The sequence below is a fragment of the Diceros bicornis genome, chromosome 22 (genome assembly GCF_020826845.1).
Source record: "Diceros bicornis minor isolate mBicDic1 chromosome 22, mDicBic1.mat.cur, whole genome shotgun sequence".
Lineage (NCBI taxonomy): Eukaryota > Metazoa > Chordata > Mammalia > Perissodactyla > Rhinocerotidae > Diceros > Diceros bicornis.
In genome coordinates, this window is record NC_080761.1 from 37,743,863 (window position 1) to 37,762,941 (window position 19,079).

The 19,079-nt window shown below is 39.6% G+C and overlaps 1 protein-coding gene across 9 annotated transcripts in view; it reads right to left on the reverse strand.

The window, feature by feature from the left end:
- The window catches only part of FREM1 (FRAS1 related extracellular matrix 1), a 152,016-nt gene that overhangs the window by 38,019 nt on the left and 94,918 nt on the right, over positions 1–19,079 (reverse strand). For 4 of the 9 annotated variants that reach the window (XM_058565808.1, XM_058565807.1, XM_058565809.1 and 1 more), the window contains 3 exons: positions 15,898–16,093; positions 11,629–11,893; positions 3,695–4,109 (listed from right to left, as the gene is read on the reverse strand). In XM_058565808.1, the coding sequence (XP_058421791.1) occupies positions 3,695–4,109; positions 11,629–11,893; positions 15,898–16,093 (876 nt within the window). Of the gene's footprint in view, positions 1–3,694; positions 4,163–11,628; positions 11,894–15,897; positions 16,094–19,079 lie in introns of those variants that run through there. The other 5 variants (XM_058565811.1, XM_058565810.1, XM_058565815.1 and 2 more) reach the window with 5 other exon arrangements.

The window sequence follows — 19,079 nt, forward strand, 5'->3', positions numbered from 1 at the left end:
TAGGTGGGTGTTTTTTTTTTAATGCTATATTTTCCTTAAAAACAAAAGTGTTATAAAAGGAATAAATGCCTGCTGCCATCATTTGTTTTAAAAAAATGTTAATATTTAAACTTTGGTTATATGGTTCCCTGTTGTGTCTTTGATCATACTTGTGCTAAAATGTATCCTAGTTTTATTAAACTTCTAGTTTCCTCAAAAGCAATTCTTCTGGGCCAGCCCCGTGGCTTAGCGGTTAAGTGTGCACGCTCCGCTACTGGCGGCCTGGGTTCGGATCCTGGGCACGCACTGATGCACCGCTTCTCCAGCCATGCTGAGGGCACATCCCACATACAGCAACTAGAAGGATGTGCAACTATGTCATACAACTATCTACCAGGGCTTTGGGGGGAGAAAAGGAAGAGGATTGGCAATAGATGCTAGCTCAGAGCCCATCTTCCTCAGCAAAAAAGAGGAGGATTAGCATGGATGTTAGCTCAGGGCTGATCTTCCTCGCAAAAAATAATAAAAAAATTAAAAAATTAAAAAAAAAAAAGCAATTGTTCTGACTCAGTATACCAGAAGCATTTTAAAATATTGGAGTACAAGACAACTGTTTTGAAAAAGAAGGCTATGTCTTTAAGATAACTTGTGTTGGATTTACTGAAAATCATCTCAGACACGCCTAAACCAGAAAGCTGTGATGCTGGTCCTTTCTCCCTCACTTGCAGCCCGGTCCCCTTTTAAGGAAGATTACAGGAATCATTGTAGCAATATTGCAGTATCTTGGTCAGACAGACATGATTTCCTACAGAATGAATGTTGGATTAGTGCCTTCTGGTATCAGTAAAAGGCACCTGTGTTTTGGCTTGTTCCATCTAGTAGCTTTGCCGTTGGTTACCCAGGTTGAGGCCATAGGAGCAGTACACTCATGCTTGGGAGACTTATGTTGGACCAGTTCATCACTCAGTGGTGGTCATCGTATTGTCTTGCCAGAAAAAGCTCCTGAAGGCAAGAGACTAAAGGGGCCATCTTTCCTGAACTGCTGGCCTCTCTGCTCAGAGAGACCAGGGAGTTTGGGGAAATTACAGGAGAAAGTTTGAGGCTTTCTTTGCAAGGTTATTTTTTTTGCAGGGGAAGATTCTCCTTAAGCTAACATCCATTGCCAATCTTCCCCTCTTTTTCTTCTTTTTTTCTCCCCGAAGCCCCAGTGCATTGTTGTGTACAGTTGTAAGTTCGTCTGGTTCTTCTATGTGAGCCACCACCACAGCATGGCTACTGACGGTAGGGGGGTGTGGTTCCACAACTGGGAACTGACTCTGGGCCGCCAAAGTGGAGTATGCCAAACTTTAACCGCTAGGCCATCAGCGCTGGCTCTGTAACGTTTTTACACACAATGATTTTCTTTTTTTTGGCAAAGAAAACCTTGTGAACTTTGACAACAGGTATTCCACATTTTCCTATCAGTAAATTCTACAACTTCCAAAAGATAACTCTCTTACAATAACCATGCTCTCTAAGTTGAGGATTTGTGTTGAAAGAGACCTGATTGAAGTTCTGATACTTTCTCTAACCTCTACCCCCTTTTCCTTCTCTACTCTGGAGTATAGGAAAGAACTCTTATGCCCGTACTTAGAGTTGATATCTCCTACAAATCTGCAACCAAAGAGACCCATAAAATTTTCCCTGGTTGGACAGCACAGTGACATTTCTCTACCTAGAAGGCGGAGTCAGGAGTCAGGAAAAGATATTAATAGACTGAAGAGTAGGATGGGACTAATAAAAATTGCAACATATAATAAAAAAACACAATAATTTTTACTATGTACCAGTTACTTCTTACCTACTGTACCAATGATATCAATACCTTCTCTCTTCTCCCAGTGCATCTTAGTTGCATTACATTTTCTGGACCTCCCTAGTGTCAAAGATTCATCTGGTACCCACTTAATGTTATCATGACTCCCCACATTTCTACTCAGATCCTGCCTTAGACAGAGACTGTGATGGTTAATTTTATATGTCAACTTTAGCTGGGTTGCGATGCCCAGTTGTTTGGTCAAACATCCGGCTAGATGTTGCTGTGAAGGCATTTTTTAGACGTGATTAACATTTAAATCAGTAGACTTTGAGTAAAGTAGGTTATCCTCCATAATGTGGGTGGGCTTCATCTAATTAGTTGAAGGCCTTAAGAGAAAAGACTGAGGTCCCTTGAAGAGGAAGGAATTCTGCCTCCAGACTGTCATTGGACTCAAGACTGTAACGTCAACTCCTGCTGGAATTTATAGGCTGCTGGCCTGCTATGCGGATTTTGGACTTGTCAGACCCCACAATTGCATGAGCCAATTCCTGAAAAATAAACCTCTCTCTCTCTCTATATATATATATAGTCATGTGCCACATAACCACATTTCAGTCAACAATGGACCACCTATACAATGGTAGTCCCATGAATTTAGTATATATAGCCTAGGCGTGTAGTAGGCTATACCATCTAGGTTTGTGTAAGTACACTCTACGATGTTCATACAATGACAAAATCATCTAACGACACATTTCTCAGAACATATACCCATTGTTAAGTGATGCATGACTGTATACATATATTTAAATAAATCCTATTGGTTCTACTTCTCTGGAGAACTGTGACTAATACAGAGACTAAAGAGCAGGGGAAAATTATGATTATTTTACATAATCAGAACATATCTTGAAATAAGAGACAGATTTATATCTTTTCTGCTGTTGGTGGAAGTGTGTAGAACAGGGTGAATTATATCCAAGGAGAGTGGATTCCAGACTTTGAGAGCCAGAGCGTACTTGATGTGTTTTGACTAAAAAAAGAAAAACACATTTTGCCCTCCAAGAATCATCATAATAGTCAACACAAATGTGGCAGTGTGGTGCCATAGAAAGGACGTAGAATTTGGGATCAGAAAGACTTGAGGTCTTTATGTGCATTTGAACAAATTATTTAACTTCTGACCTTCTGAACATCTATAAAATGGAGATAGTAAAACTTACGTCATAGGATTTTCATGAGACTTAAATGAGATTTATGTAAAGTGGGTCTGAACTACAGTTAACACTCCAAAAATTGTAGCTGCTACAATTATTTTCCTCATCATTATTACATGTATAATATTGCTGCTGCCTTGTAAGTTTTCATATGTTTAATTGAAAATCATCAAAATGCCAATAGATGACATGGACCAATAAGCATCATCATAATACCAGTATAGTTAGATATTATAATAGAGTACAGCTAGATATGTTATTATAGTTATCAGATATTGACTAGCTAATATACTTCAGGCAATATGCTAGTGTCTTGAATACCTAATCTTATTTAATTCTCACCACAGTGCTGTAAGGCATGATTTTCAAAGAAGGAAAAGTAGAATCAGATTAAAGAATTATTTTAACGTCACACAGCTAATATAAGGCAAAGCAGAAGTTGCCGGGTGTGTCTGACTCCAGGGCCCATGGTCTTGTTCCCTTCTGTGCTACCACTGACTTTTACAGTCAGTCATTAGCCCGTATGCAGGGACCACATCCATTTTGTTCATATTAACATGCTGGGCACCTTGCTTCGCGCCTGACATGCTGTAGACAGAGCACAGTACATATCTGTGTGAAAGAAGGAAAGAAATAAGGAAATGGTTCTTGTCGTCTTCTGCACACCTCTGGCAATGAACTGTGCGTTTGGCATACTTGCCTGGATAGTGAATGAGACAGGTTCTTGCCACACTCTCCCATCCACAATGAAGCCTTGGTTTGTCCCATCTGTGGCCACAAACGTAAAGCAGTCAGTCTGAGAGTCCCCTCCCAAGTGCTGATAGGCGACATTCCTGCTGTCCACATCCTGCTGAGTGAAATTGTGTCGAAGCAGCACTGTCCCCCGCAGGTAGAGCTGGCCATGTTGGGGGAGCTGGGCCAAAAGGAAGGTGAGGTTCTGCACCGGAGTGTCAGGGTCGGTCAGCTGAAGGAGGTCAGGGGAAAGCAGGCTTATGGTCCCTTCGGCCAGTCTCAGCCCCTTGTTCCTGGTCACCACGGGTAAGGCTCTGTCCACAGTCTCCAGTGTGATCTCAAACACCCCGGGCTTGGTCTGCAGTCCATTGCTGACTGTGAATCTGGCAAAGAGAGGCAAGGCAGCCTTCAGCATGGGTTCTTGTGTCACCATCTACTGGAATGAAATGATAACAAGACACACCTTTACTAAAGGACATGTCGTGTTGAGACTCAAACAAAAACTCAAGGGCAGATCTTTCAGGAGAACACAATTCTGTGTGTTAAACCAGTCACCAGGTAACACACAAATTGACTATTCTACCCCCAAAAGTACTTTCTCAACCACATTGATGGTAGACTCATGTGACGGAGCAGGCGAATTCTGCCAGTGATATTCTCAGGTTTGTCAGTGCTTAGTGTAATTTCTCGTCCTAACTCGGAATTTCACATCAAATTAGACCCATGATGTGAGTTTGAAGAGTATACTCAATTTATATATTTATAATTTTGCAATTGTATTTTTTTGGTGGGCACTTGATAAGCTAAACCTTGAAGACTGATAATTGGGGGCCAACCCAAGGGCTGAATTTGGCTAATTTACTTTATTCATGTATTTTCATGATAAATTTCCTAAAGGCAGGTCACAATACTGAGCCTTGTAATGGTGCCTAACTCATCTCCCCTTTCTGGGGCTCGTTTTCACTCTTCTGTAAGTGAAAGGTGGGCCAGATGATCACTAAGTATCATCTAACTCTAAAATATCATGTGATGCTCTAATCCCTTACATTTTTCTTGTGCTTCTACATTGCCCCTTACAAGATATGTAGGAGTTACACTAGACAAGGATTACTTCCCTGCCTTAAAGAAAATTATAGCAAAAAGATTTGGAAACGTGGTGGGAGATCATAGAGCAGCTAGGAGACAGAGCTGGACTAGAAGCCAGATCTTTTGACCCCACACCTTCTGCTCTTGCAGTTTTTTTAAGTAAATGCTGGCTTAGCAATCCACTAGGAAAGAGGGGTGGTCCCTGCACACCACTGCAGAACCATAAAGAGAAAGCTGAAATGATACAAATTCAAGGTAAGCAAAATCTCTCTCTCAATCTTGGGTTTGTGACATCATAATGTGCTTCTGATTATACTGATCACTAAATCACATTCCACCCACCACCACCAATCTCAAAGTAAAACTAATTTAAATGACTTTTAGAACATTTCAATGTGTAATTTTTATTCCAAAGAGAGTTGAGTGTATCGTGAAATTAAGCAAACAAAATGCACTATGAAAACTCCAAAAAGTTAATAAATCACTGCTATCAAATGGAATTGACAAATTCCCTGTAGACCAAAGAAAGGAACTTCAAAATAATCATGGCATTGTGTCTATTAGTTTTTCTCCATGTACCGTAGTTGCTTGAAATATTCATGGAAGATGGATACACTCTTATATTCCATGGATGCAAAAATCTCTGGAAATGTTTTAATGGAATATAACATTAAATTATACAACAGTTTTCTTTGGAGGTTCTTTTTTTGAACTGGAGAAGATATGGGGTTTATATTTATTTTACTAACCTGACAAATTTGACTGACAAGTTCTTTATTTGCAAAATACATCTTGTCCTTCAGGGTTTGAAGATTGATGCTTTGCTTTTGAACATGAAATCTGAAACTTGGGTGTGTGAGCACAATGAGAAGACCAGCCTGCCTGAGGCAAAGGACTCTGGGAGAAGAGCAGCTGGACCAAAGTAAAGGGAGATGAATTTGGCTAAGTACAGATTTTGCTTTGAAGGCTAGGCTACAATTTTTGAGCTTTCTAATTACCTAGTTGACAAGACTGTGTACTAGGAAAATATGATGTGATGCATAGTAAAAGGACTCTATGTCCAAAAAGTTAAAAGTGCTAAGTGAAATACTACAAACAAAGCAAATTTTTGACATTTCGTGCACCTCAATTTGTAAAGAATATAATCTGGTTTTTTCCTACAGCATTATTTTTACAGTTTGAATAAGGATGTTGAATTAACTTTAGAATTGTAGATTGATAAAAATTATACAGTTTCCTTAAAACAAAACAATCAGTTTTCCTTTTGTATAGCTGAAATTTGGATAAATATATTCTAAGCAATAGGGCAATTTCATTGTTAGATCATGAAGTATTTGCAAAATTATTTATTTTTTAAAAGAAAAAAGAAGCACACACAGAAACATATCTATGTGTTCCTCAACTTTTGTTAGTCACCTTGACAATTTCAAAGGTCAAGTGATATGCATTTTTAGGTATAAAAATCATGCTCTATTTCTCAGGGAAAGCTTTTCATGGAATTGTGCCTTTATTCCATTGTTTTCCTGTTCTTTTTCTTGTTTCCTCTGTGGTGCCTATCATCTGACCCAAGATAAAACAAGGGGAAGTCTAGGCGTTCCCTCAGTGCCTCCGATTTCTCCATTTTTTACTTAATCCCTCCAGAAACACGTTTCACGTGTCCCATTTTACCCTCTTTCACAAATAGAGTTTCTGTCTATTCCCTCCCAGATCGCTAAATCAAAATGTGCTCTTGTGGAGAGTTTTAAACCAGCCATTTATAGTTTAGCACAAGTTTAAGCCAAAGAACATGTATTTTTAGTATTAGCATTAATTGTGGAATTAAAGACATCATGCCTCATTGAAGGCATGTCAAATATCAGCGGAGAATGAAGGGGAAAGAAGGGAGAGACGGGGATCAGGAGCAAGGAGGTTAAGTGGGAGCTCCGGTGACTGACAGGGGCTCAATCAGTGGCGACCATCTTGCGCATCTGATTCCCACTTTCCTCTCTGGAGACTGAATTCCGAAAATGCCTGACGGGGTCCTCCAAGCTCAGTCTCAGGACGGCCGCATTGATACGCATGCGTGACCTCTGTGAGGGCACTGAAGTTGCCTTATGATCCAGGCTGTCCATCTCGAACCCCTCCCTGCCTGATGATGGCGATCTGACCACGTTGGAAATGGGCAGCCTGCCATCAGACAGATGGGAATGACGGCGAGCAGGCCGGGGACCATATAAGAGCAAGAAATATGTTTACTGAGGCCAGTGTTCCCAGCTGGGACGCCGAAGCAGCTGTCTGCACTGACCAAAAGCTAATAGGCCAGTGGTGAAAAGGATGCAATTTCTAAACATGACTGGATCAAACACATCATTCCACTTTCACAAGCAACAATGCAGACTACTCACAGGCGGAGAAACGTTGTCAGAGAGAGAGACAGGGTGCATGGTCATGGTTGGCTTCCCTGTCATAATAAGCCTAGCAGAACAAGTGCACCAAGGTCAGTGCAGTTCATGTCTGCAAAGGTTGACCAGATGATCTTCCAAATGCTCCCCCTCCCCCACAAAGAAGCCCTCCAAATACATTCTCAGGTTTTAAAGTAACAGTGCCATTGCTCTGATGGCATCCATTCCAAGGTTAAGAAGCTGGTGGCAGCAGCCCCTTCTGTGGGTCCATTTTGTTTAATTTCCTTTATTACGCCCCCCTGAGAAGAGACAGAGCCAAGAGGACCACTGTTCTCAGGAAATGTGGGGGATGACTCTCAGATTTGTCTGGGGTGCTTGTCTGGTCTGATTTCACCATTACCATGGTGCTTTCAAGCTTTCTGCATTTCCTGGCAATAGAATTGGCTGAAGAATCTGCCATCTGTCATGGCATTTAAAAGATAAAAATGGAATCATAAATAGAGCCAGTTCCTCAGGAAAAAAAAAAAGTCCAGCCGGCATGTCAAAATGGAGGGCATTAGCATGTTCTTTTAGTACCCGGCTGCCAGCAGCTGAAGTCAGCTTGCTAATCACTTGGTGTCATCTGTCCTAGAATGTGCTGCCAAATCTTTCTTCCAGGCCAGCAGCACCAAACAATGCAGGAGAAATTTATGATTCACAAAATATTTTTGCAGAAGGTAAAATCTGACCATTAAACTCCCCCGTTTAATTAATGCTACCATATCTTACATTAAAAAGAGAAGGGGGAAAAATCCTCTGCCACGGAATTTATCTCCTCTACCCAGCCAAATTCCTTGCCAGATTTAACAGCAAGCAACATAAATTTAGGTGATTAGATTGGTTGCATATATTTAATTTTTAAAAAGCACCGTGATCACACTTTCATTAAAACAGGCTTTCAGCTTTGGTATAGCGCCACTTGACAAACAACACAGCAGTCCATGATTGGGCTAGCGAAATGACAAGATTAAACGAGGTTTTGGGCAGATGCTGGGCTCTTCCATTATAAATATGTAACACTGCTGGCCAAACATCAGAATGACACATTGAGGAGGTTCCTTCACACAAGTGCCTATTCTCCACAAATTTTTGGTACAAAGAGGTATAATGGAAAGAACTCTCCTGAATGAGATCTCAGCCCAAATTCAGCTCTGATTCAGTTATGTCAGTTTAGGCGACTTTCTTCACCTCTTGGAATCTTGGTTTTCTCATTCATAAAATGGGAACAAACCATCTCTCTCAAGGTGGTGGTGTAAGGCTTAAGGGAAATGATATACAAGAAAAAGGTCTAGCACACTCTCTGATGCATTGCAGGTGTTCAAGCAATACTAGTTTTTCTACATGTAAATGAAGGGACAAGACTAAATCAATACTTTTCAACCTCTGTTGTTTGTTTATTTTCTCCCTGTCGACCTGTTTCCTAGTCTTGAGTCATTTGAACACTGCCTTCCTAAGTTCTGCCATAGTCTGTACTAAATGAACTCTTATTACTTACTATTTTGCTTTATATCAACCCGCTCTCTTAAATAAATGTATTTAAAAGGAAGCCTTTTAACTACTAAAAGCTGAAATTTTTAACTACCAAAAACTTCATCACCATAAATACTACAAAAATAAATACTAGAAAACGATGTTTTTCATTCTAGCTAGATATTGTCACCCAATGGCCTGGAACCTGAGGTCTGTACTCTCCTTGTTAGAAAGGGAAAACAGTTAATACTGAAGAGCTGTTAAGGACATATTAGCGCCAGTCTGAGACTTCCTTCTTGAAACAATCAGAAGGATTGAGAGAACCAAAAGGGAGCAGTTTCTCAGTACTGACTCCCTGTCATTTATCGCTCTCTTCCTCCATCAGCTGACATCATGTTGCATCTTTGTATCACTGTTGGTACAAATCACTCACTTCAGAAAATAGAGCCACAGGCTCTGTGCTAAAAGAAAACCTTGCCCAGAAGCCCAGTGCATAAAACAAACCAAAAAACAAACCCTCAAAAACCAAAATGAAACAAAGCTCTATGAGTAAATTGGGGCGAGGACCCCATTTTCTGTCTCTAAAAGGCCCCAATAGGGCTCCTGTAAATCCTCAAAGTTCCTTACAACATACTTGGAACAATGGACTGGACCAGGCCAATGATTGCTAGTCCTGACTGCATCAGAGTCACCTGGAAAGGTTTTAAAAATAGAGAACCTGGGCCCAAGACTGGACTTAGCAAAGTCGCCTCTCTGGGGCGAGGCCCAAGAATTCGTATTTTTATAAATCTCCCAAGTAACTCTCCTGAGAATCTAGAAATGTGAAAATTTCTAGGATAAGTAATTTCTAAAATGCCATCTAGTATGACTCTTTATGGATACGAATTAGGAAACTTTTATAGTATCACCAATCCTCATGTACAGAGATGTTGTTTTTTATTCTCAGCTCATCTCTACCATCTGATTGATACCTGAGCTTCATTTCTGAACATCTTTACAAAATGCTCGCTCATTGGCTTCATTGTTCAGTCATTGGCAGGCAGAGTCGCTCGTTTCTCCAATACAGTCATTAATGTCTTCAGCAGACTCTCCTGCAGGCATTGACTGGGGGAAGTGGGAATAGACAGCAGGAAGAAGGTCTAGAAATGGGTATAAAATTCAAAGCCCAGCATCTCATATACATGGATTAAGCCAAGAAGCACCCAGCCTCTGTTAGTGAATGGGAAAAAAAGAACAATCTTTGTTCTTCTTTGTGATTTTTTTCCTCCTTCAAGATTATGCTTGGTGGTGTAAAGACCAGAGGGAAAAGTGGGGACAAAGAAAGAATATAATAAATAATGATAACAGCAATAATAACATTATAGTAGTAATAATAATGGCAGCTAATACTTATTTCATTCTTCTTATGTGCTACATATTGTTTTAAGTACTTTACATGCATAAGCTCGTTTAAACCTCCCAACAACCTGTGAGGCAGGTACTATGAGCATCCTTCCTTTTCACAGAAGAGGAAACAGAAGCACAGGAGGATGTGTGACATGACAAAGGCCACAGAGTAGCGAGTAATGGAGGCTGTAAGTGACCCCAAGCCTGTGCCTCACCAACTACACTTTCCCACTTCTCCAGCCAAAGACCCACCATGACAAGGAATCCCCACATCTCATGTTTTGGTTAACCCCTAGCAACACTCAAGCACTGAATTGGTCATTAAGATATTGATCAACCAAATGATAATCAAATGATTATCTGCTTGTTAAGGACACTTGTCAACCGAAAAAAGGAGATATTAGTTCAAACGACCCTTGATTTTTTTGTTTGTTTAAAAGTTCAATTCAAACCATCTTCCCAAATCATCATTCTAAATGCTAAAAAGGCAAGCGAAATCATCTTTACTGACTTTTAAACAGTGCTTATCATAGCAGACATATTGAATTTAGACATACTATAGCAGACATATTAAAATAAAATGTATGATAGAGAGTGGCGTTTGAACATGAGTGTATCGATACACTTGATAGTTTATGGGCATTCACTGAATAATACAGGAGCGTGCTACATTTATGTTATTTTATAGTGCTTTTTTGAAGGTTGTATTCTGACATGGTGAAGACTATCCAGAAGCCCTGAGTGTATGGCAGATGACCAGTGCTCTCAAGGCCTCCTTCTTAATTAGTAAAACTCAGAGTCGAGTGTGTACCATGGTTCCCCCGAAGGCTAGTCAGTATTTCCTGGTTCTCATCCCAGCTCCAGGAATCTGTATTCCTCTCAAGGACCTTGAGTTCAGCCAGCTTTGAGAACTGCTAGATGATAGATTCTCTAGAGTTTCCCCTGCTTTATGTGACTGGAAACAGATTTCAATATTTTAAATGAATGTAGACTTTCATTAATGTTGTATCTTTGCCTTTTCACCAGATTGTTATTCATTCCAATGATTTATTTGATACAGAATCTTTGAACAGGTGCACAGCCCCAATTATAACATTGTTTCTATGGGGAAACATGATCCACTTTATGACAACATGATTTATGATATAGTTACTGGAACACATTGTATCAAAAGGCAGTGTCTGCTTATGCCAAATGTTTACTAGTAAATACCTTTTCTTCAGATAGAAAAACCTACTCAAAAAAAGAGGTATATTACTTTTCTGTGTCTCTCTTTAGCTAGGATCCTTAGGTCTTCACACACCTCCTCATGGAACAGCTTGCATTTAGATCTGCTTATGTGTTTATTTTAAAACAACAAGCCCTAATTTCTTGCCTTGCTGCTGTCATTTTAATTGTGTGCCTTCACCTTTCGTACAGCTAGGCAGTAGAAGAAGATCATAGCTATACCAGAGCTGGAAAAGGACCCATGTTTCCCCTCCTTTTGTCTTTCTGAGCATTAACCCAGGGAAGGGATTCTGAAAAGTTTCCTTGGCCTCACCTGAATGTGTCGCTGGAGACAGCTGTCTTGCTCTTATGGACGTAGCAGACTGTCTGTCCTGCTATGTCCATTTGGCTGAAGCTTGTGATGGGGACTCCAGGATAGTGGATGTATTCGACCTGGCCATGTCGTGGTGGGGAGGTGATGACGTAGAGCAGTTCCTCAGGCTTGTCTGTTCCGTCCACAGCAAGGAGAGTGGTGGTTGTCAAGACACCTCTGTCACCTTGAGACACCACCAGTGGTTTCGCAAGGATGACAATATCACCTGCATGGCAGAAGAGGTTGTGGTCAAGAATCACATTTAAAAAAAATGAAACATCTAAGGTAAAGATAAAAAGCAAAGGCCAAACCAAGCAGAAATCAAAACTAATATGGCTTAGAAAGGTTTATATAACTATGATAAATACAAGAATTAGACAAAAGACATGAGCAGATATTACACAGAAGGGGAAACACATATGGCCAATAAAGATGCAAAAAGATGTTCAACTCATTAATAATCATGGAAAGACAAATCAAGATCACAATAAATTGCCATCTCATAGCCCTTTGATTGGCAAAAATGTAAAAGTATGATGATACCAAGTGTTGAAGAGAATGTAGATCAGGATAATCTTGCATGTGATTCTGGTAGGAGAATAAATTGGTGCACAATTTGGCATGATTTTGTAAAGAGTTGAGTATTCACATATGCCTTGACCCAGTGATTCCACTCCAGCTGTGTACTGGAGAGAAACATGTGCCCTGGCACCCAGGAGACATGTGCCAGAATGGCCATCGCAGCACTGTTTGTAATTGAAAACACTGGCAACAACCCAAATGCCTTCCCAAAACGTGAATATATAAACAAACTGTGGTCTATTCATAAACCAAATTTTATACAGTAGCAAAATGAACAACAGCTACATACAACAACACAGATATAGCTTATTAACATTTGTTAAGAAGCCCCAGAAAACCATAAACGAAAGTAAGAAAATGAACACAAAATTCAGGATGGTGGCTCTCTCTGGAGGTTGGGAAGGGCACAGAGGTAGATGTTCGTTATTGTTAATATTCCGGTCCTCAAGTTGTATGGTGGTTGCACAGGTGTTTATTATGTATTTTGAAAAGAATGTATGGATGAGCGAAGTGGAAATGGATCACATGAGGACCAATGATGCAGTGTTTCACAAACTAAGGGTTATAATCCAGTTTGGATCGCCTGAGGTTCATTAAAAAATGATCATAACTAAAACATAAAGCTTCTACTTTATGCCAGGCACAGGGCTGAGGACTCTCATACCTTCACACCTGTGAGGTAGGGTATTATCATATTGTCCAGGTCATAAATGAGGAAAATAATGGGTAGACATGCTAACTAATTTGTTTATGATTACACAGTTAATAAAAGGTGGTGGTGGAATTTGTACTCAAGCCATCTGACTCAAGAGCACAAACTCAAACATCGTATTATTTTGCTTCCTCTCTTTAATATATAGGGAGCTCTTATAAATCAACACGAAAAGGGTAAATACCCAAAAGGAGATATGTGTGAAGTAAATGCCAAGCCATTTCTTAATTAAAAAATACAGATGGTCAATAAAATTTTGGAAAGATATTCAGTCCCATGAAGAAACAAAAAAATGAAAATAAAATATCAATGAAGTATAATTCTAGACTAGCGGTTTTCAATGAGGGGTGATTTTGCCCACCCACCCCAGGAGACATTTGGTGGTGTCTGGAGATATTTTTGGTTGTCATAACTGGGGGCTGCTACTGGCTTCTAGTGGTAGAGGCCAGAGGTGCTGCTAAATGTCCTACAATACACAAGAAAGTCCACTACAACAAGGAATTATCCACCCCCAAAAGTCAATAGTGTCAAGATTGAGAAACCCTGTTTTAGATGATAAAATTGGTCTTTTTGGTATACTATGCTTTTAACTCAAAATGCTCTGCAACTTAAGTCTAATGTAGAATCAATGACCATCCTAACTTGAAATCAAAACCTGAGCCCCAGATGCTTCAGAGGAAGTCAAGATGAATACATCAAAGAAGTAAGGAGAATGAACAAGGCTGGGGAAACAGAAATCACCCACAAGAGGTTTCACCAGGAGCAGAAGATGGGTCCAAGGGGAGGGAGAGTATCTGGGTTTTGCCTCACTACCGTTTTTCAGTACTGTAACGGCAAAGCATGGATGGGGGTCAACTATAGACGATGTCCTTCTAAACTTCTCTCAGAGATCTCTGTATTATTTTAGCCACTGTGCAAATCAGAAGACACAGCACAATTGGAAGGCCTAATGTTCTTTATAGCAACTCCCAAATGAAAATAGTCCAAGTGCTTAATATTAGGGATATGATTTAGTCTAGCAATTCAGCGTAGCTTTATTTAGAGATGAACAATTATGCTTATAAAGTTATACTGCAACCTGAGAAAACTCATTCTAAGTAAAAAAGAAAAAATAGGATACAACACTGTACAGATATAAAACACAACAATGTAAAAAGAAACAAAGAGAAGAAACTTGGAACTTCTGAAAATGTTAATAGGTTAACCTAGCTACTTGATGTAAGTGGTCACAAATCCTTTTAGAAAATAATTGTACGTCAATTGTAGCAGAGACCAGCCTCATTTCCTTTTCTTCCTCAGCGCACCACAGAGTGTCTATTGCTCAGCCCTTTTAATGTGGCATGTGACTGTGATTCAGCCACCAGGATGTGTAGAAGACAGGTACCTTACCTCCAAGCCTAGCCCATGAAATCCTCCACATGTCACTTCTGGAGTGACTCCAAGTCCTGCAGAGATAAAGGATTCTCTAGCTAGAAAGATTCCCCAGATGGTTGTGTGGAACAGAACTCTCCTCTACCCACCAGGGAGTGCACTGTGCTCAGGCTATGAGAAGATAGTCTGCCCTAATCTGTTAGTTGTCTGCCCTGATATATTACTTGTATTACATTTTGCCTAGGCATATTCTTATGATGAGCAGAGCCCTACTTTTGCAGAGAGAAATAAAGGTGTACGGTAACATCTAACTTATCTGAGAATCACTTATTAGACATCTTCAAGAAACACCAAGAAACAAGCAAATAAATATATTATTTTTTATTTATATATATATAAATTTTATATATATGATAATATTTTTATAACCAAGAAACAAGCAAATAAAATATATTATTATACAACCCCAAATAAACATCTCAAAATCAATCAAGCCAACTTAAAATTTGTTTTAAAAAATTCAGGACAATTGTAATTTTGCCACATACATGAAGTCACGTTTTTACTGCACTTAAGCAGCCAATTTGGCTTTGAGCTTCCTGCCAGCCAAGGCCAGAAAAGGAGGCACTTGGTTAACCAAGCATGTACTGAGGATCTAAGATTATGCTTGGTCCTGAGAATATATAGATTGTGGACTTTGTAGATGAATGAGATTCGATCTTTACTCTCCTCACATAAGCTCTAAGCAAAAGTATGGGATAGTGACAGCTGGGCATCAAGGGCTTACACTTTCCCTTGCTGAGGTTTCTTTCTAGTATTTTTTTCACTCTCCTCCTTCCACCACTTATACGCTGCTGAGTCCTATTATGCAAATAGTCTGCTTAATTAATTCAAGAGAAACTTATTATCTTATGGTGTTCTCCCTTGTCCCTAAAGAGTACGTATTAGCACTTCCAAAGTGAAAAGAGCAACAAATTCCAACCTTTTCCATAACCAAGTTCCTTTTTATTATTTTTGTATTTTAAAATGCATTTGTTTTTATTTCCTTGATTGTTATCGTATTGGAAATATTTTTCCTTTGAAACTCCATTTTCAAGCAATAATTCACTTCCTGAAGATAAAACTAGAGTTATCACATAGATTTGGTAAAATTTTACATAAAGTAAAAAACCTGACAGTTAAAGGAACCTGTGCAGCCATATGGTGGGAAAGGCTGAATTTCCAATATGCTTTATGAAATACTGAAAATAACAAATGGATTAGCTACTCTCGTGAACGTCACAGATCCCAGACAAAGCAGGTGAGCAGCCAAAGGACTGAATCATAAATGATGGGAGGAAAGAAGGGAAGGAGAAAGGGAGGAAAGAAGGAAGGAAGGAAGGAAGGAAGGAAGAAAGGAAGGAAGGAGGGAAGGAAGGAAGGAGGGAAGGAAGGAAGGAGGGAAGGAGGAAAGGAGGGAGGGAGGGAGGGAGGGAGGGAGGGAGGGAAAACCTTTGAATGCTTCCACCAGCTCACTTTTGGTTATAAAAGTTGATCCCAATAAATCTTTGTAGGAATACTTTTACCTTTTCCCATATCCTTGATGATGATGTGACAATCAAATGCAGGTGACCTGTTGTCGCCATCCCAGAGGTAGAAGGTGAAGCTGTCCTGGTTCTGGGAATCCATTGCCCCGGTGTGTGTGTATCTCAGCAAGTTCAGATCCACTTCCTCCTGAGTGCATTTCATGCCAGGGTAGAGGGGGACCCAGTCCCTCCCTATCTGAAAGGTGCCAGAATTAGTCAGCTGCCCGTGTTTTGTTTTTTTCCCCCAAGCTGTGTTAGTAGACATTTTCCATATCACCTGAAAACTTCCAATATAAATGATATTTCAGGGAAACTCCAGATTCAATTTTTTTTGCCATTTTACCTTATTTTTTCCTTTCAAAGAAATATATTAAAACAATTTAAGACCCTGGGAAAAAACTAGCTTCAACCAAAGGATTTTTGACAAAGTCATGTAGCAATTCAATAGCAGTGCTACTTCCAAGGTATTTATCATAAGCAATCATAGCTGATTAAATATTCCAATTAATGAGAGCAGGTGGGTAATCGAGCTGCTGGAATAGATTCTTTAAAAATTAAATGCGTTTCATTTGGGGTTTCCTTTTTTTTTCGTTCATAGCATTGCACAACTAATCAAACCTATTTTTTCAAACTGATTTGTCACTAGGCTTGTCGGAAGTAGATAAAAATAGAATGAATGTGTTTACTCCCCATACATTTTCCAGCCTTACTAAAGCCCCAAGCAAATTATCAAGATCCCTCTCACTTGCTACACTTATATCTTGAGTCAGCAAAAAACATAACTGCAAATATCATAGATTATTTATTACCAGAATCTCCTAAACACAAGCCAACATTAGTTAAGGATAATGTTCTGTACAGAACTCAATGCCGAAATTGTGTCATTTTCAGTTAAAAGAGGTTCTTATGCTGAGAGAGCTGACAACTGAGAGTATTATAAAACATAATAATAATAGATCTGTATCTGATTCATAATTCTGTTATTCTCTCCAGATACATAGCTTTCCCTAAGAATAGCTTGTAAAAGTCATTTGACATAACTCAAGAAAAATGTCATCTTAAAAATTTACTGTATGATATTATCTTGTGTTTTTCCTGTCGGGTTTAAGAGACTAAAACAGAAATTTAAATCATTTGTTTTTTATTTCCCTTGATACATTATTCCACAGACTCCCACTTCCTGGCAAAAATGTTTTGCCCTCCTCTCCTCTCATTGTGTCACCATCTCCCTTTATGTCATTCTATTTGATAAAGTTTCCTCCTCTTTAATATTGTGGCCCATCTGATGTGTGTACAGAGGTATGTTCTGCCCCAGTGCTCACTGGGTAAAAGTTATTATATTGTAATAATTAAGCTCATTGTTTCTGTCATAAGATCTATTTGCAAATTTAATTTTTAAAACAGATTCTCTTTCAGGTTTTAAACTGGATAGTCTGCGATTCTATTTAACGTCTTTCCTTTGCAGTCTTTTCCCAGAAAGTAAATACAGAAGAACATACCTTTTGCTCTCTCTCTTTTCTATCTAATGCCCTCTCTTGCACCCCTAAGTGTGAGCTCTGACTTGACAAAATCATTTGCAAGCCCCAAAAGAGGAAGAAAATGAGAGCCACACTCAAGGTGGGGAAAACTAAGAAAAGTAAACGAGAAAACAAGAACACTTGAGAAAGTCTAGGAGGCCTGGAGTCCTGGTCCCTGGTCTTAGACGACGTGGAGAACCCCTAGGGGGCTTGGAGAAAACTATGTGGTGCCATCCTGGGAACGTGGACCCATCTGGATTTTCACATACCCAAAACACCTCGGTTCCCATGCCACCCAAATGTGTGAGCTCTCACTGCATTTCTGCTTCATTACTCTTTGAGATGAAATAAGGACACAGCTGTACCTCAATTTAAATCAGTGATTGCTCTTCACTCTGATTCTCTACGGTGCCTACATTCTAAGACAATCAAGCTGTTCCACACGCAGCGAATCCTCACTGCTTTTCTGGGACTGTGTCTACATTACATTAAAAGTTAAGCATGCAGTCAAGTAATCACATTGGGGATGGCTGGTGGTGGTTGTTGCTAGCTTTAATCCACCAATCAAACATTTTGACGGATTACTCAAGTGACCTTCTCAAGTGACTGATCTATAATTTGTGTTGGGCTAATCCTTGGGCATCATGCACACAGTCTGAATCAGACTGGTGAGCACCATTTGTTAAAAGACTATCTTGTCTCCATTGTACTGCCTCTGCTCCTTTGTCAAAGATCAGTTGACTATATTTGTGTGGGTCTATTTCTGGGCTTTCTATTCTGTTCCATTGACCTCTTTGTCTATCCTTTCACCAAACCCACACTGTCTGGATTACTGCAGCCTTAGAGTAAGTCTTGAAGTCAGGTAGTGTCAGTTCTTCCACTTTGTTCTCCTTCAATATTGTGTCTGCTACTCTGGGTATTTTGCCTCTCCATACAAACTTTAGAAGCAGTTTGTGGATACCCACAACTGCTCTAAAAACTAAAGTCTATTTTTTAAAATTTAAAAATAGATATTTAAAAATAGATATCTCAAAGGATGCCTGATTCTCATAAAAAACTAGACAACTTGCTTTACCCCAGTAACTCCTTCCCCCCAAGTCTAGGTACAACCCCAGGAGGGAGGGAGCAGTGAAGAGCCTTAATATTGATTGAATTTATCCTGAATTGAGTCATTTAATGATGGGGATATGTTCTTCGAGATGCGTTGTTAGGTGATTTCGTCATCTTGTGAACATCATAGAGTGTACTGAAGGGGAACAAAATTTGCTGCCGCAAAATGTGCCTCTTTAACGTGAGGATTATATTAGACTGATAATTTTTCAGACACAAAAGACTTAGAAAGTTTTTCTTGTGCCCTCTCCCTTAACTGCCTAAAAGAATTCAGATTAAAAAACCTGTCTCAGGAAGTGAGCTATCACCTTAGCATAACATGAACTAGAGGGTAAACAGGGAGGAACCTAGAAAAGCCTGTTTCTTTGGCTCCTCTCTGTGGTCTTCTGTTTCTGTGTGGCCAAAAAAAACACTTGTTTTCCAAGTGTTTGCTCCTTTTCACCTCCCTGTGAGTTGCCTTCCTTCCCCTTGAAGTCCCTGACTCTCTCCATTTCCGACATCTTTTGTCTTTAGCTGAGGATGGTATTTAAGGTGAGGGCTTTAGCCATTTTGGCA